At 49.2% G+C, this 25,971-nt stretch overlaps 3 protein-coding genes across 10 annotated transcripts in view; 2 read left to right on the top strand and 1 right to left on the bottom strand.

Annotated features, from left to right (window-relative positions):
• The window catches only part of Recql5 (RecQ like helicase 5), a 34,445-nt gene that overhangs the window by 6,401 nt on the left and 2,073 nt on the right, over positions 1-25,971 (bottom strand). For all 3 annotated transcript variants that reach the window (XR_007107600.1, XM_047542996.1, XM_047542997.1), the window contains exons 3-7: positions 24,518-25,036; positions 23,461-23,566; positions 22,701-22,812; positions 22,100-22,262; positions 17,117-17,196 (exon numbers count right to left, since the gene is read on the bottom strand). Coding sequence is in view for 2 of the 3 variants with exons in the window: in XM_047542996.1 (XP_047398952.1) it covers positions 17,117-17,196; positions 22,100-22,262; positions 22,701-22,812; positions 23,461-23,566; positions 24,518-25,036 (980 nt within the window). In the remaining variant the exon portion in view is untranslated. The remainder of the gene's footprint in view (positions 1-17,116; positions 17,197-22,099; positions 22,263-22,700; positions 22,813-23,460; positions 23,567-24,517; positions 25,037-25,971) is intronic.
• Smim5 (small integral membrane protein 5) lies at positions 179-7,161 on the top strand. 4 transcript variants are annotated; one of them, XM_047543000.1, is made up of 3 exons: positions 179-300; positions 5,932-6,094; positions 6,564-7,161. In XM_047543000.1, the coding sequence occupies exons 2-3, from the start codon at positions 5,968-5,970 to the stop codon at positions 6,671-6,673; spliced, it is 237 nt and encodes a 78-aa protein (XP_047398956.1). In that variant the 5' UTR covers positions 179-300; positions 5,932-5,967; the 3' UTR covers positions 6,674-7,161. The 4 variants fall into 4 exon arrangements, with proteins under 4 accessions (XP_047398956.1, XP_047398955.1, XP_047398954.1 ...); XM_047542999.1 differs by having other exon boundaries at positions 219-358; positions 5,937-6,094; XM_047542998.1 differs by having other exon boundaries at positions 219-358.
• Positions 5,961-13,527, top strand: Smim6 (small integral membrane protein 6). Of its 3 annotated transcripts, none has more exons than XM_047543003.1 (3): positions 5,961-6,094; positions 13,018-13,239; positions 13,407-13,527. In XM_047543003.1, the coding sequence occupies exon 2, from the start codon at positions 13,024-13,026 to the stop codon at positions 13,201-13,203; it is 180 nt and encodes a 59-aa protein (XP_047398959.1). In that variant the 5' UTR covers positions 5,961-6,094; positions 13,018-13,023; the 3' UTR covers positions 13,204-13,239; positions 13,407-13,527. The 3 variants fall into 3 exon arrangements, with proteins under 3 accessions (XP_047398959.1, XP_047398958.1, XP_047398961.1); XM_047543002.1 differs by lacking the exon at positions 5,961-6,094 and adding an exon at positions 11,164-11,898; XM_047543005.1 differs by lacking the exon at positions 5,961-6,094 and adding an exon at positions 11,948-12,286.

The raw sequence follows: 25,971 nt of genomic DNA, 5'->3' as shown, positions 1-25,971 counted from the left end.
TGGGGGGGACCCCAAAGCCCACTTCCCCAGTGGGGAAGGAGACAGGGTAGAAGTTGTGGGACAAGCTCCAGCCAGGGCTCCCTCTGGCTCCCCCTCTCGATGGTAATTTGACACTTGCATCTCCAGGACGACCAACAACAAAAAAGCCGGGGCTGGGACAGCAGCTGGCTGTCAGCCGCGAGGAGGAGCTCCGGGAGCCAGGAGCTCGTGTGAGCAGAGGTGCCCAGGGGAGCTGCCGCGGGCCAGGGAAGCGGTGTGCAAGAAGGAAATACGAGGTGGCGGCCAGGGGCCCGAGGGGAGGTACGTGGATGCTCTGATCCGGGCACCCTTTCTTGCCTGCCCAACACCTGAGCTCCAGGTAAGTGGTGCTGGCCACAGATAAGGGAGGAAAGGACGGCAAGGGAAGAGCCAGGCAGGATCTCCTGCCCCAGGGTGAGGGGCCGTAGCTACCACGAACAGGGAGAGGAAGGTCTTGGAATGCGCTTGGTCACCTCCTCACAGGGAAGTCAGGTGCCTCCCATGCACACCTGGGTTCTCCCTTCCCTGGGACCTTTGTGAGGGGAGGGTGGGTACCTGCCCTGAGTGTCGCCCTGCTGCCTGCTGTGCAGTGGAGGGCCGAGGGCCGAGGACCTGCTTACTCTGCAAGTCAGTTTAAGCTTTTTCTATTCAGTGGGCTTTAGAGAGGGATTTGGCTGCCCCGCCACGCATGCCTGCTGAGCCCCCGCTTTTCCCAGGATTAGGCCCGAGTCCTCCCATCCCTGGGTTCCCCTAGTGGAGGAGGTGCGGGGTATGTCCAGTCAGCTCAGCTCCCGGGGATGCGGCAGGACCTAGAGCAGCTCGGCCCACCTGTGTCCTGGACAAGAACGGCAGCTGCCATCTCTTTTGGAGGTTTGGCCCACTCGATACCAGATGTTCCCAGCTAGGGCTTGGCCCAGGGAGGTGTCCCTGGGTCCACTTAGAACCCCAGGAGCCCCAGATCTCCCTCTGGCAATGAGTTCTGAACACTGAATCAGGCCATGCACACTGGATTCTAAACTCTGGGTCGGGTTGGGAGATGGTTACGAAAAGAGTGAGGCTGGGGAGGGACCCTGGGTATTCAGGTCTCTGCTGCACCACTGAGGGGCTGTGACCTTGAGACAGATCTCCAGTTCTTCAGGCAGCACTGAGCACAGCCCTCCTGGGAAGGTTCCATGAGTGGAGGTTGCTTACCCCTCCTGTCTCCAAATCCTCATGTCAGGGTTGAAGTCCCTCCCACCCCTACATGGTTCTTCCCAAAGCAAACAAGGTGGCTTCTAGCAAGAAAGAAAAACAATCCAGGGAAAAGTGAAAAGCAAAGATCAGGCCCAGTGTCCTGGGCCAGGGAGAAACCATGAGCTTTGCCTAGGTTGGTGGCAAAGGGAGGGGACTGGATGGAGGCTGGGGTGTACCTGAGGCAGCAGGTCAGGTCAGGGAAGGGAATGGCACCGTGGTGAGGTGTGTCTTATCTGTGAGACGCCCCAGCATGCAGGAGCCCTCCATCCACTGGACAGGCAGATAGGGTCCTTCTAGCAGTCTATGCAGGGATGGAGGGGGATGGCAGGAAGTCTTCCTCCTGTCCTGGGAAGCTCCAGGGCTGGGGCAAGGAAACTGCCAAAGATTCAAGCGCCTATGTTCTATTTCAAGTCACAGCCAGGGCTGAATGTCCAGTACCATGCACAGGAAGCGTTTCCACCCTGCTGGTCTCTGAACCCCACAAATTTCCCACAACTGTTGGTTATTTCCATTGGAGCTGCTTCTTAAACAAGATAATGTCCCTCAGGGCAAGGGCGGCTAAAACTCACCATGACAAAACAAAAGGGGGAGAGCAAGAAGCCCCTGGGGGCCCTGAGCCTTGGAGCACACTGCGCTTATCAGGCCTGAACATACCGCTTACTCTCCTCCACGTGGGGAGCCTGGAGTTGGACTATTGGTTTTGTGAGGAGGAAACAGACGAGCCCTGGTACCAAGTGGCAGCTGTCTGGCCTGCAGGATGCCTGTCTGCTCCATGGCAAGGCTCTCTGTGCCAGGAGATGCCACAAAGAGGAATGTTGCCAAGTCCCTCCAGCAATGCCAGCCTCCCTCTGTCCTGCTGGCTGTGTCCCTCCAATGGCTGCACCTAGCCAGGGAGCTCCCTCCAGAGGCTCCAAGAAGGGCTGCACTAGCTGCCTGGGCAACACGAGGGCCCAGGGAAATCTACCACTTGCTCTCACTGTCCCTGGAACCTCAGAGGATCCCAAGCATGCTCCAACTGAGGCACTAACAAGCATCAGGGTGGGAGAGCCTCTCGTTCCTCTGGTTCTCAGGCAGGAAATAGTTAAAGCAGTTTGGTGCATCTGAGAGAAGACTAAGACAATACAGAATTCTCAATTCCACTTGGCCTCCCTGCCTTCTTCCCCCAAACCTGGGAGGGTAAAGAGGCAAGAGGGGCCCGTCTCAGGGCTCCCACTCTCCCCGGGCCACAGTGGGGAGCATATGTAGTTCCCTCCAAGGCAATGGCTAGGACACATGCCACAGGGTCACCTGACGACTGCTGGTTATATTGGGCACCAGGCGTCAGGCACTCTGTTGGCCTTGCTTTAAATAGCCCACTGGGAAGATGCCTGGGGACCCACTGGAATGTGCCTCTCTCCTCCTTTAAGAACAAGACCCCTCAGCTTGCCTCTTTCCTAGTGGGCTTGTTCTGCTCAGTCACAGGCCTAAGCTTGAAAGGGCAAAATATCAACTGCCAAGCAAACAGGGTTCCAGGTTTTTAGGGGAGAACTATGCCCAACGGCACAGTGCAGATGGAATCTTGTGGGCAACCCTGGGTCAGGCTGCTGAGCAAGGCTGGTCAAGTCCAGCTGGCTAATTGAGCTTCCAGTTGGCAGTATAGAGAAGCCCTAGGTGCCATCCACATGGGTGGTCCACCACTGGTGTGGACTGACTTCTTCCAGAGTGGGGACCAGGCCCTCTAGGCATGAGTCTGCAGCTTTCCAACTTCACAAGTCCTGGAGGACTCCACCTTTGTAGCCCAAGCTCTGATCAACAAACCCTGCCTTCTCTGCAGGGAAGGTTCCATCTCACTGTCCCCTCCCTGCCCTGGGTTCTGACTCCCAGATGAATCCAGAGTCCCCACAGCACTTCTCACTAACAGCCATCTCTCCCCTCCTCCACCACCTCTCCCTGGGTCTTTGGGTGTGGCACAGAAGCGAGAAAGCTCTCCCTACCCACCCACCTCCTGCCCACTTCCTCTTTTAAAGAGTGTCTCCATTGGGCTACATTAGGCCATGTGGGCACAATGCCAGACCAGGAACAGACGAAGAGGGAGGGGTGGAAAGCAGTACTGCTTCTGAACCATGTGCAAATTATTCCTTTAAGGAGGAGATCCCTGGAAACTTGGGGAGTGGTGATGGCACAGAGATCCCACAACAGGAGGGGACCACCACCCTGTACAAGCCTGTCCCACCTGGTCAGAGGAGGGCCTCATTTGGTCTGACCAAAGGGAATGGTACTGTGCTCAGGCCAGCAGGGCACTTAAGATCTGCCCCTTTGGTGACAAATAGTACATGTGCTCTCAAGAAGCCTGGTAGGGGGCTGGGGATATGGCTCAGTTGGCAGAGTGCTTGCCTTGCATGCCTCTCTCCTCTTTTAAGAACGAGACCCCTCAGCTTGCCTCTTTCCTAGTGGGCCTGTTCTGCTCAGTCTGGCCCTGGGTTTAATTGCCAGTACCACTGGGAGGGAAAAAAAAAAAAAAAAAAAAGACTGCAATGACTCAGCCTAAGGTGCCATGCTATTATAAAGACAGAGCTTCAGGCCCATGAGAGCAGGGCTGACCATGCACAGCCCAGGAGCTGCCAGAAGTGGGTGGTGTCCTCACTGGACTGCGGCTGCGCTGGCCTATCTTCCTGCTCAAAGTCTGAGATGGGCCCTCACTGACAGGGCATGGGGCAGGAGGAGGAGCACCATGAATCTCTCAGGTTGCCCCATCTATAAAGCAAGGAGGTGGGAGTGCATGACCAGCAGCATCCCAGGATTCTGTGCGGCTTCTTACTGTGCAACCTGGGGTCTGACCTCCTTCGCAGGAACATGCTAACTCTGAGGTGAGGCATGAGAGAAGCTGGGGGCTGAAAGCCAGAGAACTTCACACTTCTGACGGGAAGTCACTTACTTTTCCAGGGAGCCATCATCTGCCTCCTACCCCCATTATCACTAAACAACAAGTCCCCTTGTCCAGCTTCCAGAAACATCCTGGAGTAAAGGTCCTGAAAGGCATTTGGGGAAGGTCAGCTGACAGTGCATGCAGGGGACAGCTCCAAAGCCAGGGAGACCCCATGGTTGCCTCAACTCCCCTGGCCCTGGCCAGGCTGCACCCAGAGGGTGCTCACATCCACCATGTATGGCTGGACGGCCAGGGCCCCAGCAGCTGGAAAGGTGGGCGTAAGACGTGTCAATGCAGGGACCTATCCAAGTCATAAAAGGAAGAGGGGAGGTGGAATGATTAACACTGCTCTATAAGCAGCAGCTGGAAAAACTAGAAGTTACTGTGGAGAGGGGAAATTCACACCACCTGCCACCAAGTTCTGATGGACTGTGCGGGGAAGAGGGGCAGCTGGTTTCAAGAGACCACAAGTGGGACTTACTGGAGGAGGGCAGAGGTCCAACCTTCTGTGAGGGGTGGGTTGCTCTAGCAGGTGGGTCCTTGCCATCGGGTGCTCACAGATGAAGGAGGGCAGCAAGTCAAGTGCAGGGTGGAGCACCGGGTCAGACGGCCCATAGTCTAACCTGCCTCCAGGCAGCAGCACTGGGAGTGAGCAGCCCTGCTGCCAGGAGAAACAGTGGAGCCACCGCCTGCCCGGTGGACACCAGGAGCCAGGTGGCATCAGTAAAGCCAAAGGTGGACACAAGCCCTTGGCCACCTGATCTACCACCCCAAGCCCAGGATTAAAGTAACTGTCTTGGTGAACCGATTCAGGTGGACTGGCATAAGGTCGTCCCTGGTCTCTCTCTAAAGAGGCTCTGGCTCCCTTGTGCCCACAGGAGAGGTAGAAAGGGAAAGAATCCCCGATGGACAACAGGCCTTAACTCGGATTGGACCTAGAACCTCCCTTGGGCCTCTTGGGCACTCTGGACAGGAAGAGAGAGGCTCTCTGGGGTGGGGGTGATGGAGAGGCCTCTGGTCAGGTCAGAGGAACAGATCCAAGCTAGCAGGGGAGGAAGTCCTGATTCCATTCAGAGGGGACCTGTCCCCTGGCAAAAACTGGAGCAACACAGTGCCATCTCTTCCCCTCACAGTGGAAAAATGTACCAGCAAAGAACTCGGCCCTCTGGGAGTGGGGGGGTTCCAGGGGACTCAGCTTTATAATGCTCAAAACTCCTCCCATTAGTGTTCACTACCACTGACCCCAGCCAGGACCCCCATGAACCTGCTCTTTGAACCAGATCCTCCTGCCTGGCATGTGATGAAAGGCAAGCACAGGCTGGGATCCTGTGGTCCATCTCCCCATCCAAGGGCATCAAGGGAGGTGCCCAAGTCCCAAAAGACCCAAGGGCTGACAGGAGAGCTGTGCAGGCCAAGGCATCCTGGCCAAGCCTAGTCATCGTGTCTCAAGGCAAAGGAATGTAGAGCAAAGTCGCTCCACCTTGTGGTCAGGAACCTTCGCCAACCTAGGTCTTGACTGGCAGCCCCCAAAAGTAGGCTCCTCAGGTCACTCATCCCCAGTATCCCTGGCCCAGAGCTGGGCTGGCCAGGTGAGGGCTGAGGGCTGCCACTGAGTGGGCCCCATCAACTCCCTGCTTCCCTTGGAAGCCACCAGGGGCACAAGGGTAAGACCTGACAAACTTGTTCTGCGGGCTGCGGGAGAGGGTGGTTTGCTGGTGCTGCCTCAGTGTGTGGTCAGCCCTGTGGGGACTCCAGGCGCACTCTCTCTGCCTCAGCACAGCCCGCAGGAGCCCCAGTAGGAGCTGGTGCAGATGGCGACCCCCAACTTTGTGCAGGAGATGCACTCTGTGGGTGAGAGACTGTTAAGGAAGCTGCGAGGGCTGCCCCAGGCTGAGCCCGTGGAGCTTGTGGCCTTCTCCATCCTCGTCCTCTTCACAGGCAAGTGTGGGCGCTTAGATTCTCCTTAGCACCCCAGGGCTCCTCCCGGCATCTGGGAGAGACCAGACTGTGGTGCTGGCTGGAGGGCTGGTGGGGGTGGCGAGTGTCCCCAGATACGGAGGAGCAGCAGTTGCCCCTTGGGGGAAGCCAAGAGATTTCCCCATATCCTCTGACATTGCCCAAGTGATGGGCAAAGCTGGGCAGTACTGGGAACGGGGCCCAGGGGCACTGTCAGGTTTCAACCCAGAGATGAAGGGAGCCAAGCTTGGGCAGTGGAGGAGACAACCGGAAGCAGGTCAAGGCCTGGGGCCAGCAGGGGCACGGTCAACATCATCCATCAGACCCTCAGGTCTTTCGGACTACTAAACCAGACCCGGGGGAAGCCCTAGCACGGTTCTGAGGGTTCCTCTGGAGGGAGGGTGGGCTCCTTGCCTTCCCTGCCTTCTGAGGCCCACTCTCCCGTCCTCAGCCACTGTTCTGCTGCTGCTGCTGATAGCCTGCAGCTGCTGCTGCACTCACTGCTGCTGCCCTGAGCGCAGAGGCAGGAAGGTCCAGGTGCGGCCCATGGGCCCCCACTGAGGGACAGCAGGACACCCAAGGAGAAGCTGGAGAGCAGGCTGCCAGCCTGGCCCTGTGGCCCTCACCCCTCCAGACAAGGACCCCCCGGCCCCTGCTCTGGCCCTGCCCTGCCCTGATGCCAGGACACTGATGCCTGGAGCCTTATCAAGGAAACAAAGGCTGGGACAAGCACAAAATTCCATCTGCCAGTGAACATGGGGTGCTGGGAGGAGTCAACTGCTCAAAGACCAAGGACACCACCTGGGTCCTCTGCTGACCTTCATTTTTTAACAAGGACGTAGGAGTCCCCATACTTTGATGGGGGACAGCCCACACCTGTGGGGAGCTGGCCCTCAGGGCTCTGCTGATCCATGCCAAAGAGGAACAAGCCAATCAGAGGGACTTTGTGCAATAGCTACCAGATCCCAACCTCTGCTAAGGGGAACATGTCAGTATTCTAGCCTGTTTTGCCTGTTTATTTCCAAGTAAAAGCTTTTTGGTTATGCGTTTCTGAGGTTGGGTGCGTTCTGTGCATCAGGAGGGCGGAGCTGGAATTCCAGGGGTGTGGTCAGTGACTGTTCTTTCCAGGCCACTGCTCTCCCTGTGCCCATGAAAACTGGAAAAGCATACAGGGAGGAGCCCACTGCACAGCCCAGGAACCAGTGGAGGGGCGCGGCAACATTCCCGTCACCCAACAGCTGACAAGAGTGGCTGCTGGATACCCACTCTGTGCTAGACCCTGGGAAGGCCACTTAACATTTTCCATTGTCTGTGACTTCTGTCTGGATATGCCACACTAGCAGGCTTAGACCCCTGGATCTCCCCAAACTTCTGAGGCCCAAGAAGAGAGGTCAGGCCCCTAGTACTGTCTACAACCATTTCCCCATTTGTGGGCTCACACCTGCCACTCACTGGCTATGTGACTCAACCTCTGAGACTTGTGTCCTCCCAGGTGAAATGGACTCATTCCACTTCCTGTGGTGCACTATGGGGATAAACAAAGATGACCCACGTCTGGCACTACTAACCCAGACCTGGGGAAGTGCTAGCCTGGCTCTGAGGGCTCCTTTGGAAGGAGAATGGGCATCTGCTTCCTGTGGTGCACTGTGAAGATGAACAAAGACGACCCACATCTAGCACTCAGCACAGCTGAGCGTGCTCTCAGCTCCACAAATGAGAACGGTCTCATCTTCCCCTCTAGACAAGGCACCAACCCACAGCAACATGGACCATTTTAAAGAACGGACCTGCTGAACGGCAACAGCCCTTCCTGCCTCCCTCCCTTCAGTTTACTTTCTCTTCGAGAGGTAGAGCTACAAACCCAGAAATGGGGGGGGGGGGTGAAGGCACATGAGTGGGTCTCCCCACATGCCAATGGGGCTGAACCAGAGCCCCTGACAGCACCTCGCACCAGCTCTCTGGAGCTGTAGAAGGGTCTGCAGTTTCTCAGATGCTTCTGTCATCTGGTCTGTACAGCACACTCCCCAGCTGCCTGAGAGCAGAGCCCTGTCATGGAGTGGGGATGTCATCCCTACCATCTCTAGCTGGCAATCCAGGCCACACAGGAAGGGGCAGGCAGGCAGGAGCAGCTCTCACCAGCTGGGTCCACTTCCTGGTCTCTGTGAACTCACCTGGCAGGTTTGAGTCAAAGGCCTGGGGAAGACTTTTGACCATACAAAAGAAAAGAAACCCAAGAATCCACCTGTCCCTAGTAGTGTCCAAAGTAAGGGATTCTAAAGGACAACAACAATGAGGTCAGCGACAATGAAGAGCCAGAATCCACTGAGGGTTTGTACACTCCCAGGTGCTGTCTAAGCATTTCAATGCAGAAAAATTCATTTAATCACCACAATACTTTAATGCCATCGATGCCATTATTATCCCCATTTAGAGGTGAGGAAGTTGATCCTCAGTGGCACTAGATGTCTAAGCTCAACCAGCTGGAAAGTGGCTGAGCTAGCCTCTGGGTCCAGTCTGTCTGGCTCCAGAGCCCCTGCTCACCACACCCAGGGCTCTGAGGCCTCCAGGATGCAGGACAGATAAGGTTCTTATTATCCTCCATCAACCAACCCCACTGCCCAAACACCCACACCCAAACCCTGTTTCAAAATGTCCTTCATGTGAATTGGCGGGATCCAGCAGGGAGGATCGGGGCTCGGCCAGGTGTCAGATGAACAACCCAGGGATGGTGGCAAGGCAGGGAGTCCTGTATTTTTCACTCCCATTTTTCACTGCTGGTTGGAGGGTCCTAGGAGAACCTGGTTGGGAAGCAGACCAGGGCTTGCCTGATTCCTCTGGAAGCAAGGTTTCATCGGCATCGAGAGTAGCCCTCCTGAAGAGTGGCTGAGGCCAAGACTCTGCTAGAAAAGCCTCCAGTTCCCCGCCCAGCTGCTAAGAGTTAGGCGCCAAGAACAGCCAGGGCACACATAGGTGACTGGTGGTCTACTTGCACCTTCCTTTTCCATGGCAGGCAGTATAAAGTGCTTAGTCCAAATATGAGGCTGGCCCTGCCTGCAGAAAACTTGCTCCTCCTGGCTCCCCAGCAAACTGGCAAACACTGAGTCCCCCAAGCACTGCTGGGTCAAAAGCCATGCAGGTGTCCAGCCCACTCAGGTAAACCAAGTTGCTCTAGTCCAACCCTGAGACACACAGTTCCTAGCATGGGGTGTTCCTGGGGAAGGTGGGCTTGGAGAGCAGGCAACTACACCCTCCTTGCAGGAAACATAAACACAAAGATGCTTCAGACCTGGGCTGCCTGAAGACGGCTACACATAAGGTGCAGTCAGCCACCAGGTTGCCTCAGGCCGCAAGAACGTCTGACTAACTGGCCACCACCTGTCACTGTTGCATGCCACACTGACCAAGACACCAGCAGTGCTTGCCAGGGCCACTGCACAGCTGCCTGGGCAGTCTCCAGAGTGATCTTGCCAACCTCCTCATGCCACCCTGCCATGGCCTCTGCTCCACCAGTGTCTGCTCTCAGTTCCTCAGAAGGGTTGTGCTCCACACCGAAGACCTGTGCACTTTGTTGTGGGCATGTTATTCCTCATTACACACTACAATTAACCTACTGAGGCAAGACTCTGGTTAGCAAAATTTGGCAGAGCACAGAATATGTTTTATCCTAAATACGCTTGCTCGGTTATTAACATTTAAAAAAATTTTTTAGATGTTGAAGGACATTTATTTTATCATTTATTTATATGTGGTGCTGGGAATCCACAACTCCAGCCCCCAGTTATTAACATTTTAAAGCAATCTACAATAAAAATCTTTGTTATGGTACAAATGAGGAACACAAATGGTAATACAAATGTCAGATCACAAGTGAGGTCAAATTAATTTCATCCTTAAAAAGTTTCCTTGTCTCTCCTTGTGCCTGCTCCATGCCACACAACACTGAGCCTAGCTCTGTCTCTCCAGTCTTCATGTCTCAACTCACACATGGCTTCCTCGCAGTAGACCCCTCAGCTCCCAGGCCAGGCTGAGCAACCCGAGCTGCCAGCATCCCCTGCCCTCCCCATCAGCTCATTCTCTCTTCACGGCAACCGCAACAGCAGAATTACACACTTGTGGACAGCAGTTAGTTGAAAAAGTTCATGCAACTTTCATATGAACACACATACATTCTCTGCACATTGAGAAAGTCCACACATTTCCTGGCTGATCCTTCTGGGATAGGCTAGGGCCAGATTCTTTTTTTTGAGTTGGGCTTGCTGACCAGAGTTCTTGTAGTATCTATTTTGTAGTTTTGATTTAATTAGAGTAGAACGAGACGGGCTGGGGATGTAGCTCAGTGGTAAAGCACTTGCTTAGTCTGCACAAGGCCGTGTGTTCCAGCCCTAGCACTGCGCGTGTGCAGAGTCTGGAGCAGAACAAGCACCTAGACATTTGCAAAGGAATCTGAGTGTGAAAGTCCACTGCATTTTTATAATGTTCACATTTGGCTATCACGTCAGCATCTTTTTTGACAGGAATATCATCTGAGTGATTCCAGGGGGTCACGTAGGTATTTGTAAAAGAAACAACTTTTTCTCTACTTACTCTGAGGTACAACATAGTGTCTCAGAGCTTAGACTCTGTACAGCTAGGTCTCAACTACAACTTAAGTTACTTACTAGCTATATGACCTTGAGTAAGTTACTGAACCTCTCTGTGCCTGTTTCCCACCTACGACATTGGTGTGGTGGCACACACCTGAAATCCTAGTTATTAAGGAGGTTGGGGCAGGAGAATGGCAAGTTTTATGCCATCGTGGGCAAGAATCTGTCCCAAAATAAAAAATAAAAAAAGACTAGGGAAGCTCAGAGGTAAAATGTCCCTGAGTTCAATCTCTAGCATTACACACACACACACACACACACACACACACACACACACACACAAATACGAATAAAATTTTAATAAAAAACTGGAATGTCAGCTATCATTCTTGCTTCATTTGCTTATGTTACATTCAATTAGGTAATTATGACAGGTACAACTGCCACAAACCGGTCTGGGGACAAACAACTGACTCTTGATAAGACCCTGACTTGACTGGTAGAGCAGAAGTACCAGGGTGTGCCAGAGACCAGGCTGCTGGCTGAGTGCTCCACATGCCAGGGACATGAGTCAGCAAGTTCCCCACAAGGAAATACAAAGGGCCAGGCAGGCCAGGGTCCACCCAGCTCAGGACAGTTAAGAAGGCTTTACTGAACTAGCTCATCTGCCAGGAACCTGGCTACACCTGGGACAGTCCCCTAGGAAGGTCTAAAATGCAGTACCCTGGCATCTGAGTGGCTGATGTGCAGGGCCTGGGCATTTCTAAAAGCTCCCAGGGATTGTCACAAGCAGGGTTGAGGACCTGAGGGCTGGAAGATAAGCTCTCAGAGGCCAGACCCACTCCTCTTATCTCGGTGGCTGGCACAGCTCCTGGCCACAGTAGGCACGCCCATCCTAGTTTTTAAAGCAGGCAGTGGTGGCCCAGCTTTCAGGCTTTCTTCCTTCTTCCTAGCTTCCCGATCCCACCAGTGGATAGCAACAAGCCACTCAGCAGCCGAGGCCCCGCCTGAATGGCAACAGGCACCAGAAAGAAGTGAGGCCTCTGCAGTGGCTGATCCCCCAGACTCCGTCCAGGAGCTGCAATTAATCATTCACCACGCTCCTGGAAGTGAGGCCTGGGTGGCAGTCCCAGCCCAGGGCCCTAGGCAGGTGCTCTCTGTTGACAGGTCATCTAGACCGAGCCGAGACCCCACTCTACACAGGTAAGATGGGTGGTGGTTGGGGGCTCTTCCCCCACCCCAAAGTCTGACTGCTCTCAGGGAAGACTCCTGAACAGGTGCCCAGAGCACCCCACAATGACATCACAAAAGGGCAGGATGTGGCTGAGGGGAGTGTGAAAGGCAGAAAGGGAGTGGTGGTTGCCAGGCAACCAGCCCTAGCCCACCGCTGTTTGCTCTGGTGGCAGCAATGCAGGTCTGGTCAGGGCGGCTTGTCGATACTAACGCCTTTCCCCCAAAAAAGTCGCTTCCTTAAGTCAGGGTGCAGCTCTGGTCATCTGGCAGTCTCTTCAGTCAGGGCCCCCCAGAGTGTGGGGCCTTAAGGACAACCTTGATTTGCCCTCGTAGGACACAGGACAGTTAGCAGCAGCAGGTAATGACTCCTTCCTTTCTCCCCTTTACTCCCTTCAATAGAGAGCTCCTTCCTTTCTCCCTTCAGAGAGCTCACAGCTCTCTAACACTGGCTCCATTTCCAAAAGACATTTAGATTTCCTGTTTTCAGGGACCCCCAGGGATGTTTACTGAGGCCTAAGCCATTCCTTGGCTCCTGTACTTTTTTTTTTTTTTTTTTTTTTTTTTTTTTTTTGAGACAGAGTCTTACTCTGTTGGCCAGGTTGGCCTCCAACTGGTGGGCTCAAGTGATCCTCCTGCCTCAGCCTCCTGAGCTGGAACTATAGGAGGACACCACAGCACATGGTTGGGCTCCTACACTGTTCTTCTCAAAATGCCTCCCAGATGTTTAGCAACTGGGGCAGGAAAAATAGGGAGGGTGCATAGCAGTGCTTTTTAGTTCTGAGCTGAACAGGCCTCTGGATAGAAGGAACGTCCTGGGTCACACCAGAACTATTCAGGAGAGAACTGAAGGCTCCAGGAGCAACCTCTGGGAAGAAGCAGGGCCCTCTCTACAGAGGGGAAGACTCCATTTGTTGCTTGCTGGAGACTTGAGCTTATGGACTCCCCATTCCTTCAGTGTCACTAGCCACACAGATGACCAGCTCTTCCCTGCAGTTGCTACTTAGTGTCAAGGTTGGGGAGTGGAGAGTAGCACCTGAGGCAGGAGGGCGTTGAGGGTCCTGAACTCAGAGTCTGTCTCTTCTTTTCCAGGTTTATATGGACCAAACGGCAATCCAGAAGAACATCTGGCATGATGAGTTTTGGGAGAACCCCTGGGAGCTGGGGGGCCTGATAGTGATTGGCTTATTTATCTCCACAGTCCTGTTTTTCTTCATGTTTGCTGTTGTGTTTGGTTTAATCCCTCCACTGGAGAAGACAGAATATGAGGAGGACTGATATGACTTCCTGGGGACCAAGAAGGCAGCAGGAGAGGTGGGCTCACCTGCTTCTCCCATACCAGACTCAGGGCCCAGTCTTTTTTTCTCACCAGGAAAAAAAGAATCTAGTCAAACACGGGGTCTGGTTTAGGTTGGTCAGGTAGCAGGATGGGGAGGCTGGTCTGATACTGATCATGCAGAGGTCCTCTCCTCTGCCCTCAGGTGAGAGAAGCAATGGATAAGAAGGTTCCCCAATAGATTCCCGGACCAGGCAGCAACACTGCAAGTCCTTGAAGAGGACACACAAAAAACAAATGAAGTAAAAAATTCCTTTTCAAATCTGCTAACGTGTGAGAGTTCATTTTCTATCTAGATGTGGTCACCAGAAACAGTTAGCAAATTCTTACCAGGACCTGCAAGTCTCCATGTGGTCTGCCCTGCCTGTCCCACCAGCTTTCTGACACGTGCCCCAAGGTTTTTGGCATAACTTTCAGACCCTGAATATGCCCTGTTCTCTCATGCCACAGGGCCTTTGCACATGGTATTCCCTTCAACTGGCATGTGCCTCCTCACCACTTCACTGCTTGGCCTAGCTAGTGCTTCCTCATCCTTCAGGTCTCAAGTCTAAAACTACTTCCTCAGGTAAATTTCCCCTGACCCTCTGGACTGGGGTACAGAAACCTGCTGTACACTATCAAAACACCATGTATCTTTTTTTTCAGAACATTTAACAGGAATTGTACATTTTTGTTGTTTTATTTGTTCTGTGGTAGTGGGTACCATAGGGCCGTGGACATGCTAGGCAAGACTCTACTACTGAGCAACAGCCTAAGCCTCTTTTATTTTATTTGGAGACAGGATCTTACTAAGGTTCCCAGGCTGGCCTTGAACTTTTGATCCTCCTGCCTCAGCCACACATGTAGTTGGGATCGTGGGTGTACGCTACCGTATCTGGCAGGAATTACCGTTTATCTGACAAATGCCTGTCTTTCCCATGGAACCAAGCACCACAGAAGTGGGGGGACCTCTTTTTGTCACTATTTTATTCCCATGGCAGCATGCTTGGCAGAGCTGACATCAAGCTGTATGTGCCAGCTGAAGACGCGAGGAATGAGCGCATGAGTGGTAACAGGAGGATGCTGGGCTACTGGGCTCCCCAGCCCAGAGACACAGGGGACGACTCAGCTCAGGCCTAAACACGGAGCTCCTCTAGTTTGATGTGCCAGGGCCACGAGGCCAGAAGTGGCTTCAAGCCTAAGAACTGTTCCACACCACTAAAACACAAGGAGCCCTGTCGTGAATGATGCTTTCCCATGGCTGCAGCCCAGAGAAAACATGCAGAGACGAGAGGGACACTGCTGTGTGCCCCAACCTGGCCTCATTCCCACCTGACCTGAGGATCTTTTCTGTTGGTCCCAGACCCTCCCACCCAGTGGCACTCACAGGGCCCACCTCGACATGCCCCAACCTCTACCACAGCTTTCTTACATTTTTAGAAATGTACTGATCTTAGCGAACCCACCGCACTGGTCTGTCTTCTCACTGCCAGGTGCCCACCCTGAGGGAGTGCTTGCAGGAAAAGCTGCCTCGCCTTCACCTCAAACCAGAACTATTCTTAGAAAAGCAGCAAACAGATGATGGGAAAGGGGCTTTTTCTTCATGTTCTGCCCCACTTGACAATAAAGAAACATTTCCATTCCTTTAAAGAGCAGTGGTCACACAGACATGCCAGAGGGTCTATTCCAGCCTGGAGTCCTGGGGTCCAGAACCCTCACACCCAGAAAACCAGATATGATCATGAGGCTGTGCACGGGGCAGGGGGGCTTTCAGCAGGACTCCTTGGGCCCATGGTGCCTGGGCTCCTACCCTGACTGGCTCACTGACACACTAAGAAATTCCAAATCCTTGAAATGAGAAGAAATAAAAGCAGAGGCTCCAAAGGGGATCTGCCCCAACTGCCTGGCAGGTTCTAACCCCAGATCCTCACACAAGAACTAGCCAGGGAGCTTCCCAGCAGAGGGGACTCTAACAATTAGCAACACTTGGTCCTTTTATTCCTCACCAGAAATAAGAGGTCTGCTTAAGGGGCCAAGAAGGCTGAATTTAGCAATCCCCAAACCAGTGCCTGAAAAGTGTTTGGTGGCAATGGCCGTAGGCAAGGGTGGGCCTGGCACTGCAGCCTACCACTTTTGCAGGGTGTGGTCCTGCCACAGAGATCAAATGAGAAGTGGCCGTGTCCAGAAGGAAAGAGCTTAGTCCAGGAGCCACTGACTCATGTGAGGAGGACAGAGATAGGTATCTAAACACAGGGCCCAAGTAAGTGTCTCCCTGGTTTTCAGAGGACAGCCCAAAACATCTGTTCCACACTGCTACTACATGTATACTCAGAACCCTGCTTCAAGACTAGTCGTGGGGGCGCATGCTGGCCCTGCCCCCTGGCAGGTGCGGGCGACCTGTCTCCCAGCGCCTGGCCACATATCAGTAAACTACAGTAACACAGCCACATCAATGTTTATAGCAGTTCAGTTCACAATAGCTAGATGGTGGAACCAACCTAGATGCCTTTCAACAGATGAATGGATAAAGAAACTCTGGTATATATACACAATGGAATACTATTCAGCCATAAAGAAGAATAATATTATGGCATTTGCAAAAAATGGATGGAATTGGAGAATATCATGTTAAGTGAAATAAGCCAAGCCCAAAAAACCAAAGGCCGAATGTTTTCCCTGATAAGTGGAGGATGATATATAATGGGGGGGGGGGTATGAGAGAATAATGGGGGAACTTTAGAATATGTAGAAGAAAATGAGAGGGAGGGGGGTATGAAAAATGGTGGAATGAGACAGACATCATTGCCCTATGTACATGTATGATTACACGAATGGTATGAATCTACATCATGTACAACCATAGAAACAAAATGTGTACAATGAATCAAAATGCAGTCTGTAAAAAATTAAAAGCTAAATAAAAAAAAAAAAAGACTAGTCATGGGGCTGGGGACATAGCTCAGTGGTAGCACATATGCCTAGTATGCACGAGGCCCTGGGTTTCATCCCCAGCACTGTGAAAACAAGCAAGCAAGCAAAAACGAAGACTCTATGCTTAAAAAACCAAGAGATGGCACAGGTATATCAAATGAGCACACCATTGACAATTAGGAGGCACAAATTAAGTGGCTTCTGTCTACCTTGAGCTTTATGATTGTGACCTCTCCAAAACTTGGTTTATTCGTCTGTGAGGTCTGAGGTAATCATGTCTACTCTCCTCCTGGGATTGTTCCACAAGATCAGAAGAATTTGAGAGCTCTTTAGACCAAAGTATGCAGAGTCCTCTGGGGTGTCCCTCACAGGGGGCACTAATAACTACATGTGCCCAGCCACAATCTGTCACTAAGTAGCTATGAGACTCCTTCCATGATCCCACCCCATCCCCACAGATGAAGACAAACCAGACAAGTGGGTTCCACATGGGCTGGTTGGTTATTAGAAAGACCGATTTCTCCAAAGCATCTCCCAGCCCAAGAGATAAGAGATTCACATGCTTCTGTTTGGGACCTAGATAAGAATGGATACTTGAGTGAAGTAAAAGACCCAGCTCAGTGGCACGTGATGACCATAATGCCAATGGCTCAGAGCTGGTCACATTGCTCAGAACTGAGTTGCACATGCCGGTCATCCCAGAAGGGAGTAGAGTGGGAAGGTGGATCACCACCTAAAATGCTGAACAAATCCTCACACTGCCAGAGTGGCTAGGGCCTCCAGGAGGGAAGAGGAAGAGTCCTGGGGAAGAGTCCACACTGCCCAATACAATAATCTTTGTCCCTTGGTGGACAAAAGGCTGTTTTATGTTAGTGGGTCAAATAATGGGTGCTGGGGGAGGAAATGATCAGACATTTTACTATACAATCAAAATAAGTCACTTACCCCAATTCTTCACAGAAGGTCACCAGGGCCTCAAAAGCCAAAAGGGTGGCTTTATCAGAGGCTTTGTTCCCTCTCTTTTCCTGGAGAGAGAAAATGATCACTAAGTAAGTTACAGTCAGAATACCTTGTCACTACAAAAATTAATGAGAGAGAACACTATTAAAGGATAATAATATGCCAGGTGCAGTGGTGCATGCCTGTAATACCAGCAGCTCGGGAGGTTGAGACAGGAAGATCGTGAGTTCAAGGCCAGCCTCAGCAAAAGTGAGGTGCTAATAAGCAACTCAGTGAGACCCTGTCTCTAAATAAAATACAAAATAGGGTTGGGGATGTGGCTCAGTGGTTGAGTGTCCCTGAGTTCCATCCCCAGTAACTCCCTCCCCAAAAAAAGGACAGTAATAAAGTCATTTATTAAACAGTATCCCCAAACCATGTATACATCAGAATCCCCAGGCTAACGAATCAAACTTTCTGAGAAAGGAGCCTTTATGTTTGGAAATATTTTATACTTCCAAAGAGCTCCTCAGGTGATTCTCAGGCAAAGGGCCCCTGGACTGTCAGGTGGCAAACACTACGATATGATCTGACTTCATAATAATAAATATATGTATGAGCTTTGAGTCCTTATGTGGTGTGAAATTACCTGCTAATGTATATATGGAGCATATACAAAAAAGGTTAACAGTCGTTATTTTTAAGCGATAGGTATGCTCCACTGGCCTTTTTAGTACATAGCTATTCACCAAAAATTTCCTTTTAGAAAACTATCAAAAGAAATACATAAAAGTGAAGAAAATATGACATGATACCTGAGATGTTATCTACTGATTTACTGTTTTTAGGTGACCACTCCCCCTGATATAGACGAATGCATATACTTCCTCCACCTGCAATCTCTCAATGTGTTTAAGTTGCAATTTCTTATCAAATTGATATTTTCCTCATAACTCTGTCAACACTGTTTCAAGCTAAACCATGGAACTGCATTTCCCATGGTCATGTTTTCTTTTTTATAACTGTTTCCTCTGAAATAGTTGCTTTGTTCCATTTGCCAAGATTTCAGGGTGTCACTAATTCACCCTCAGACGCTTTGGCATAATGAAGAATTCATCTGAATTGGAGCCAGACATGCAGGTTCCACTTTTGATTTTTGAAAACTCCCTTCCTGGAACCTTCCATCCCCAGTTCAATCTGGATGATTTTTTGTAGGCCTGTGGGTCCAGCTGTCTTTCTGACTTCCACTGAACATTGCCCCTTTGTCTTGCTCCTCAGTCACATCTTCATCTTCCTCTCCAAGTTTATACCTCTTTTATGGTAGAAAGCATCCATTAGCCAGAGACATAACACAGAGGAAATTTGTTGAAACCCTACATCTGAAAATATCTTTATCACACCTTCATGCTTAATGGTTAACTAGGTAGAAAATTCTAGGTTGGAAACTTATTTGTTTAGAATCTTCTTTTGGGGGGTCGGGTACTGGGGATTGAACCCAGTGGTGCTTTACCACTGAGCAACGTCACTGAGATAAATATAAAAAAATTTTATATTTTAATTTTGAGAGAGAACCTCACTAAGTTGAGGCTAGGTTTAAACTTGAGATCCTCCTGCCTCAGCCTCCCAAGTCACTGGGATTACAGGAATGTGCCACCACGTGTGCCAGGCATTTGTTTAGAATTTGAAGGCTCTGCTTCACATTTATCTTGCTTCTAGAGTTCCAGCTGAGAAACTAGATGCTCTTCTGGTTCTCAGTTCATCATATACCATCCGTGTTCTCTCTCTAGAAGTTTCTAGATCTTCTCTTTCTCTCAAATGATCTGAAATATTTCAATGAGTCCAGCATCGGTTCCCAAAATTCACTGTGTGAGTTTCAAATAAATACCTTGTAGGCAATTATCCTAGCAAATTCTTTACCTTGTCTAATGTGAATTTCAGAGACGAGTTAATCATGCTCCCTTAGTTCAGGAAAAACCATCGTTCTTGGTCCACAGAAGGCTCCATCCTAACCCCTACTTACATTCACCTTCTCTCCCCATTCCTTCTTTCATCCATTCATTTACTAACTATGTTCCCAACACTGATCTAGGCATTACGGATACAGAAAGCAAAAGGTCCCCTCTCATGGAGTCTGCATTTCAGAAAAGTAGACAGAGCATAAGCAAATGTATGAGTAGCAATAAACACGATTTTTTAAAAAGCAAGACAGGAGCTTTCCTCAGCCTCAGCTGTGCCTTGTATTACCTCATGGGAAGCATGTACCATGATCTTTGCTTATTCCCTATGGATCGACATTCATCTTATTTCTCATTTTCTGTGGTCAAGAACAATTCTGCCTCACAGGCTCTAGAACACGTGAGTTTATGCACTGGCACTTATATTTCATGGACTCTGATCCCAGAAATAGGATATCTGGGGTCAAAGTGTACCTGTATTTTAAAGTGTTACAGGGAGCTAGGGATGCAGATCAGTGAGAGAACACTTGCCTCCCATGTGCAAGGTCCTAGGCTCTGTCCCAGTACTGCCAAAAAAAAAAAAAAAAAAAAAAGAAAAGAAAGAAAAAGGAAAAAAAAGTGTGATAGAACTTACTAGATTACTTTCCTCAAAATGACTGTAACTCTTTGCTTTTCTCTTGGCAGAGCATGAGTCCTCTTTCCTATACAGCCCCACTAGCAACCGATGCTAGAGCTCATTCACATGCATGTCAAATCATTTAATTTGCATTTATTTGATTGCTATTAATTTGAGCATCTTTTCTTAAACAGCTATATATTTTTTAAAGTATTTGTTTAGTTGTCAATGGATCTTTTATTGTATTTATTTATATGTGGTGCTGAGTATCGAACTCAGGGTCTCACACATGCCAGGCAAGCGCTCCACCACTGAGCCACAACTCCAGTCCCTGAGCATCTTTTGAAATGTCATTTGGGTGAGTTTTTCTGGGAACACTTTTTTCATATCCTTTGCTTTACATATTCTTTGTTTTTTTTCTGGTCAATTGGCAAAAGCTCTCTGTTCTCAACCTTAACCTTTTACTTGCCTCTACACAGAAATATTTTTCCCAGATCTACTGTTTACCTATTGACTTTGTTTATGGTATTTTTGCCATATAAGATTTTTCACAGGTTTAGAATTTATAGAAATTGAAAACTTTTTAATATTTTTATTTAAGTTTTTAATATATTACAAGCTTTCTGGGCTTGCAATTTCTATTACAAAATTATCTCCAGGCTGGATGTGGTAGTACATGCCTATAATCCCAGTGACTTGGGAGGCTGAGGCAGGAGGATCACAAGTTTGAAGGCAGCCTCAGCAATTTGTGATATCTCAGCATTTTAGCGAGACCCTGTCTCAAAACAAAATAAAAAAGGACTGGGGATAGAGCTCAGTGGTAGAGCATTCCTGGGTTCAATCCCCAGTACTCACCGCTATACACATACACACACACACACACAATAACTCCAGCCCTAGATCTTACACCAAACTAAATTTTCTTGTAAAATTTTTTTTTTCTTTTTTAAAACGGGTTCTTACTCTGTTGCCCAGGCTGGCCTCAAACTCCTGAGCTCACGCAATCCTTCTGTCTCAGCCTCCTGAGTAGCTGGGACCATAAGCTCGCATGACCATATCCAACCCCCACATTCTTAACAACAGTTGATTATAAATATGTTTTACATTTCTGCCAATCTAGTAGGTATAAAAGGATAGCTTGTTTTCTAATTTGCACATCTCTGATTTCTAAGTGAGTTTGAACATCTCTACATTTATTAAATAATCTGGTTTCCTCTTACATGAAATGCCCGTTTGTGCTTCTTGCTAAGGAGCTGGTGCCTTTTCTTATTTACCTTTTCTTATTAGGAGTTCTCTCAACAACCCACCTATTATATATACTGCAAGTATCTTCCCCAATAGAGGCTCATTGTTTCACTTAATTTATGGTGTTCCCCGGGGGCTGGGGTTGTGGCTCAGTGGTACAGCACTTGTCTGGCATGCATGAAGCACTGGGTTCGATCCCTAGCACCATATAAACAAACTAAATAAAGTTATAAAAAAATTTTATGGTGTTCCCCATTATACAGAAAGTTTTAGCTTGAATTTCCTCAAATACATCAAGTCCTCCTTTATGGTTTCTGTTTCAAAAATCTTGAGATACTCTGCCCTTCTTCAAGAAAATGAAATATTTCACCTTCTAATTTTATAGTTTTTTAGATCTTGAACCCACCTGTAATTCATATGTATATATTATCAGGTAGGGACCTAATTTGGTGGGTGGGGGGCAGGGGAAAGGCACTATTCAACAGTTCCCCCTTTCCCTGTTGACTTATAATGCTACCTAGCATACACTAGATTCTATTACATGTTTGGTTCTGGTTCTAGGTTTTCTACAAAGAATGCCTAACCATTAAAAAATAAAAAATGGCTAAAAGCAAAAATAAGAGACATGAATCAATGGGAAAATACTTACATAACAATTCTCACTAAAACAAGGGCTGGACTGATCTCGACTATGTAAAACAGCATATACCCTAAAGACAGTGTTCAGGTACTTTAAATTTTTTTTCTTTTTATTTTTTTGGTACTGGGGATTGAACTTTAGGGGCGCTTAACCACTGAGCCATATCCCCAACCCTTTTTTGTATTTTATTTAGAGACAGGGTCTTGCTGAGTTGCTCTGGGCCTTGCTATGTTGTTGAGGCTGGCTTTGAACTCACAATCCTCCTGCCTAGTCTCCTAAGCCACTGGGATTACAGGTGTGCACCACCACACCGCCATTGTGCCCAGTGATAATTTAAATGTTTATAAAAAATAAGTCCAAACTAGCTTGTTGCCAGCTGCCTGCCCACCATACATACCATTTCCACCTTGCTACATCTTGGCCAGGAGCATCTGTCTAGCTTACAGAAGCTCCAGCTAGACTTGGACATAAAGACTGTATAAAATTAGAGTGGTGGTTTCAGTTAGAAAAGGCTTCTGTAGCCCACAATTTACCTGCAGTTTTGCAATTTCCTTCTTGATCAGAAAGCTAACTTGGTCCCGGTCATTCCTAGAGTAATAGAGACGGCACCAAGAAGGCTTCCCATCCCTGCCAGCCCGGCCAGACTCCTGGTAGTACCCAGCCATTGACTTGGCAATATTCCAGTGGGCGACAAACCTGTAGGATCCAAAAGGACAAGTCACATGAGAGGTGGAAGAGCTGAGTCCCCATAGAGGAGGGATACTGTGTCAGCAGAGTAGGGGTCTATCCACAGTGGCCAGACACAGGGAAGTGAACACAAGGAGGCAAAGGAAAGATCCCAGAGTAAGCTGATTGAGATGCCTGCGGCCCATTAGCCAATCTCTCTACCATGAAGCAACCCAGCTTAAAGGCAGGAGTTAAGGGGGTAATTCCAACAAATATGGGGAATCCAAGAAAACTCACAGCCAGAGGCCCAGTGGAATAAATACCAATCTTAAAATAAGATTAGGCTCTGACATTTATGAGCAACATAACCATGACTAAGTCCTTTATAATTTTTTTGAAGCAAAGAACTAGGCAATCCACTTTGAGTCAGGCTCCAACCAGGAAGGTAAGGCAAGAACCAGAGCTCACCTGACATTGGCTTTGTCCACTCCCATTCCAAAACTGATGGTTGCAACAATTACAGGGACCTTCTCCTCCATCCACTCATTTTGTACCTGTGTTCTATCAGAAGCCTTCAACCCTGCAAAGGTGGGGAAGGTGGGGAAGAGGAACTCACATTTCCCATGGGTTTACCTTGTGTTTTACATTGCTGGGCACTCTGTACCCATCCCGAGTCCCTCACTCCCAGTTATATGATCTTGGGCCAGGCACTTAGCCCACGGAGCCTCAGCTAATAAAGACCTTAGCCCACGGGTATATGTGAATGCACAGAGCATTCAATAAATGTTAGATGAGACTCAAACTGTTGTTCACTGACTTCCAAAGTCTGTGTTCCTTTGACCTGTTTTTTTTTTTTTTTTTTTTTTTTTTTTTTTTCTTGCGGTGCTGGGGATTGAACCCAGGGCCTAGCGCTTGACAGGCAAGCACTCTACCAACTGAGCTACATCCCCAGCCCTGACCTGGTTCTTTATACCTGGATTTATAAAAACACAACCCCTGCTGCTGGGTGGCCACAGGATAAGAAAAATAATAGAGAGTCACAACTCTCATTTTAGACCACATTCACATCTAGACTCCTTTTAGTGGAATCAAGTAAATATTAGCTCTGCATGGATCTCTGGAAAAAGAAAATGGACTACTTGATTATCCAGGATCCATAGGAACAAAAGACGCACTAAGAGGAGGCCTCCTCGAGTGGAGAGGACCACATAGCCTAGGCACCTCTTACCTGCATGGTAAGCCTTAGCGTTCACACCCCTGCTGCTGAGCTCTATGGCCAGCTGTTCACAAGCCTCTCTAGTCCTGCAGTAGACAATGCCACAGCCAGACAACAACTGAATGGGAGACAGGAAGAAAAGAAGTGTGGGAAGAAAACAATCAGCTCTCTATGGCACAGTCTGCTTCAGAAGCTCTGCGTTTTCTCTTAACCTCAGTCTCCTGAGAAGGCAGGACAGCCAGCAGAGCTCTGCTGCTTCATAAGAAGCAGAACCAAAGCAGCCTAAAGTCCAACCTCTATAATTCCTCTGCCTCCTCCTCAAAACCCTGTATAGGTTGGCGAACGTTTCACACAGAGGGAGCACTTACTTGCTTTCCACAGATGGACCCAGGACAAAGGAACTCCAGTGAGGAGGACAATGCCAGGTAACGAAAGGGACAATTCCTTTTGTGCACAAGTTTGGTTTTTGCAGTCCTGGGGACTGAACCCAGGGGTACTCTACCACTGAGTTATGTCTCCAATCCTTTTTTAAAATTTTATTTTGAGCCAGGCATAATGGTGCATGCCTATAATCCCAGAGACTTGGGAGGCTGAGACAGAAGGATCACAAGTTCAAAGCCAGTCTCAGCAACTTTGAGACCCCAAGAGACTTAGTGTGACCCTGTCTCAAAATAAAAAATAAAAAGGGCTGAGGATGGGGCTGGGGAGATAGTTCAGCTGGTAGAGCGCTTGCCTAGCAAGCACAAAGCCCCAGGTTCAATCCCCAGTACCACGAAAAAAAAGGGGGACTGAGGATGTAGTTCAGTAGTAAAGTGCCCCTAAATTCAATTCCTGCCCCCCACCAAAAAAAATTTATTTTGAAACAGGTTGCCCAGGTTGGCCTGGAACTTTCAATCCTCCTGCCTTGGTCTCTCAAGTAACCAGAATTATAGGTGTGCACCACTACACCCAGTTTGTACACATGTTCTAGGAAGCCTGGCTAAGGAAGCTAGGAAAAACAAAGGGCTTTGAAAAACTATCCATATCTATGCTGCAGATATCACCTTGGTCCCCACCCTCAGTGCCTCACCCCTTTATTAGCCTTCTGTCCAAGAGCCTTAAGGCAGAAATCCCTCAGGTTTCCAAATGGATCCGAAATCAGCTCCTTGAACTGTACATCATAAAAGAGGTTGGCCCGGAAGCAGGGAGTCTTGAAAGTGGCAACTGGTTGCTTCAGATGCAGGGCAGCAAACACGTCCTCTTGGACTTGAGGAGTGGCTGTGGCAGTCAGAGCCACACATGGGGCATGTGCCAGGCGGGAGCGCAGGGCACCCAGACGCAGGTAATCAGGACGAAAGTCATGTCCCCATTGGGAAACACAATGAGCTTCATCCACCACCAAGTAAGAGAGAAGGTGTCGGGACACTAGGGAATTCAGGGTGGGCTGGAAGGAGGATGCGGCTGCCATCTCTGGAGTAATGTAGAGAAGCTTGGTCCAGGGTTTTTCTCGCTCCAGGTCAGAGAGCAGCTCCTTCCTCTCCTGTGCTGAGAGCTTTGAGTTCAGGGAACTGACTCGTACCTTCAGGGCCAGCAAGTGGTCCACCTGGTCCTGAGGGCAAAAAGGGATGAGCTCAGTGGCCGCTCAGAACCCAGTGGTAAATTTCATTGCAACTCTCTGGGAAACTTCCCAGTCACAAAACCTCATCCCACCCTTCAGTATGTCTATCTTTGCCCAGAAGAAGTATTTAAGGTGAAGTGGTTGAGAGGATAGGCTCTGGAGTCAGACAGACCTGGATATAATCCTGGCTCACTAAATTGCTACCTGCTCTCAAGCTGTTTCTTAATCCCTGGGACTCAGTTTTAGCTCTCTCCCCAAATAGTAACTATCTAATAAGACTGTGGCAAGAATTAAATGAAACTTTACATCTTGAAGGTAACACAAATGTATATAAAGCACCTGGCACAAAGCCTGAGACTTAGGAAACATTGGCAAAGTATTACTGTTGTTTTCCTATCTTTCTACCTTTCTTTTGGGTGGACGGTTCTTAACCACATAGTCTCACTTCCTCAATTCTGATCCTATCAGCCCAACTGCAGGCACTAAATACAGTCAGCACATCTGGACAGTAAGGTCCCAACCAGTTTCTCATCTTTTTTTCTGTTTCGTATACCTGTGCCCTTGCCAAAATAAACCAGGACACCAGGGATTGCTTGTATCAATTTAGATACCTACACTCCTGCATCTTCTAACATCATGAGTGCACATGTGTGCATTTGAGAGTGAGTTGGTGTATGTAACAGATAAAGTTTCATACATTTCTGCACTAAAAAAAACCAAACAAAACAAAACAGCAAAAACAAAAACAAAAACCAAACCCAAAGGATGAGGGACCTCAGGCCATTAAAACACTAAAGACTCATTTATGACCCATAAGAGTGATATGCACTAATAGAGAACGCTACATTTGGGCAATTCAGAAATCCAATATACAGAGTAATGTAGGCAAATCATAGAAAATAAAGAGGCAAAGACCAAAAAAAGGA

Source organism: Sciurus carolinensis, chromosome 3 (genome assembly GCF_902686445.1).
Source record: "Sciurus carolinensis chromosome 3, mSciCar1.2, whole genome shotgun sequence".
Lineage (NCBI taxonomy): Eukaryota > Metazoa > Chordata > Mammalia > Rodentia > Sciuridae > Sciurus > Sciurus carolinensis.
Note: the sequence above shows the minus strand (reverse complement) of the source record. Positions and strands in the feature narration are given on the sequence as shown.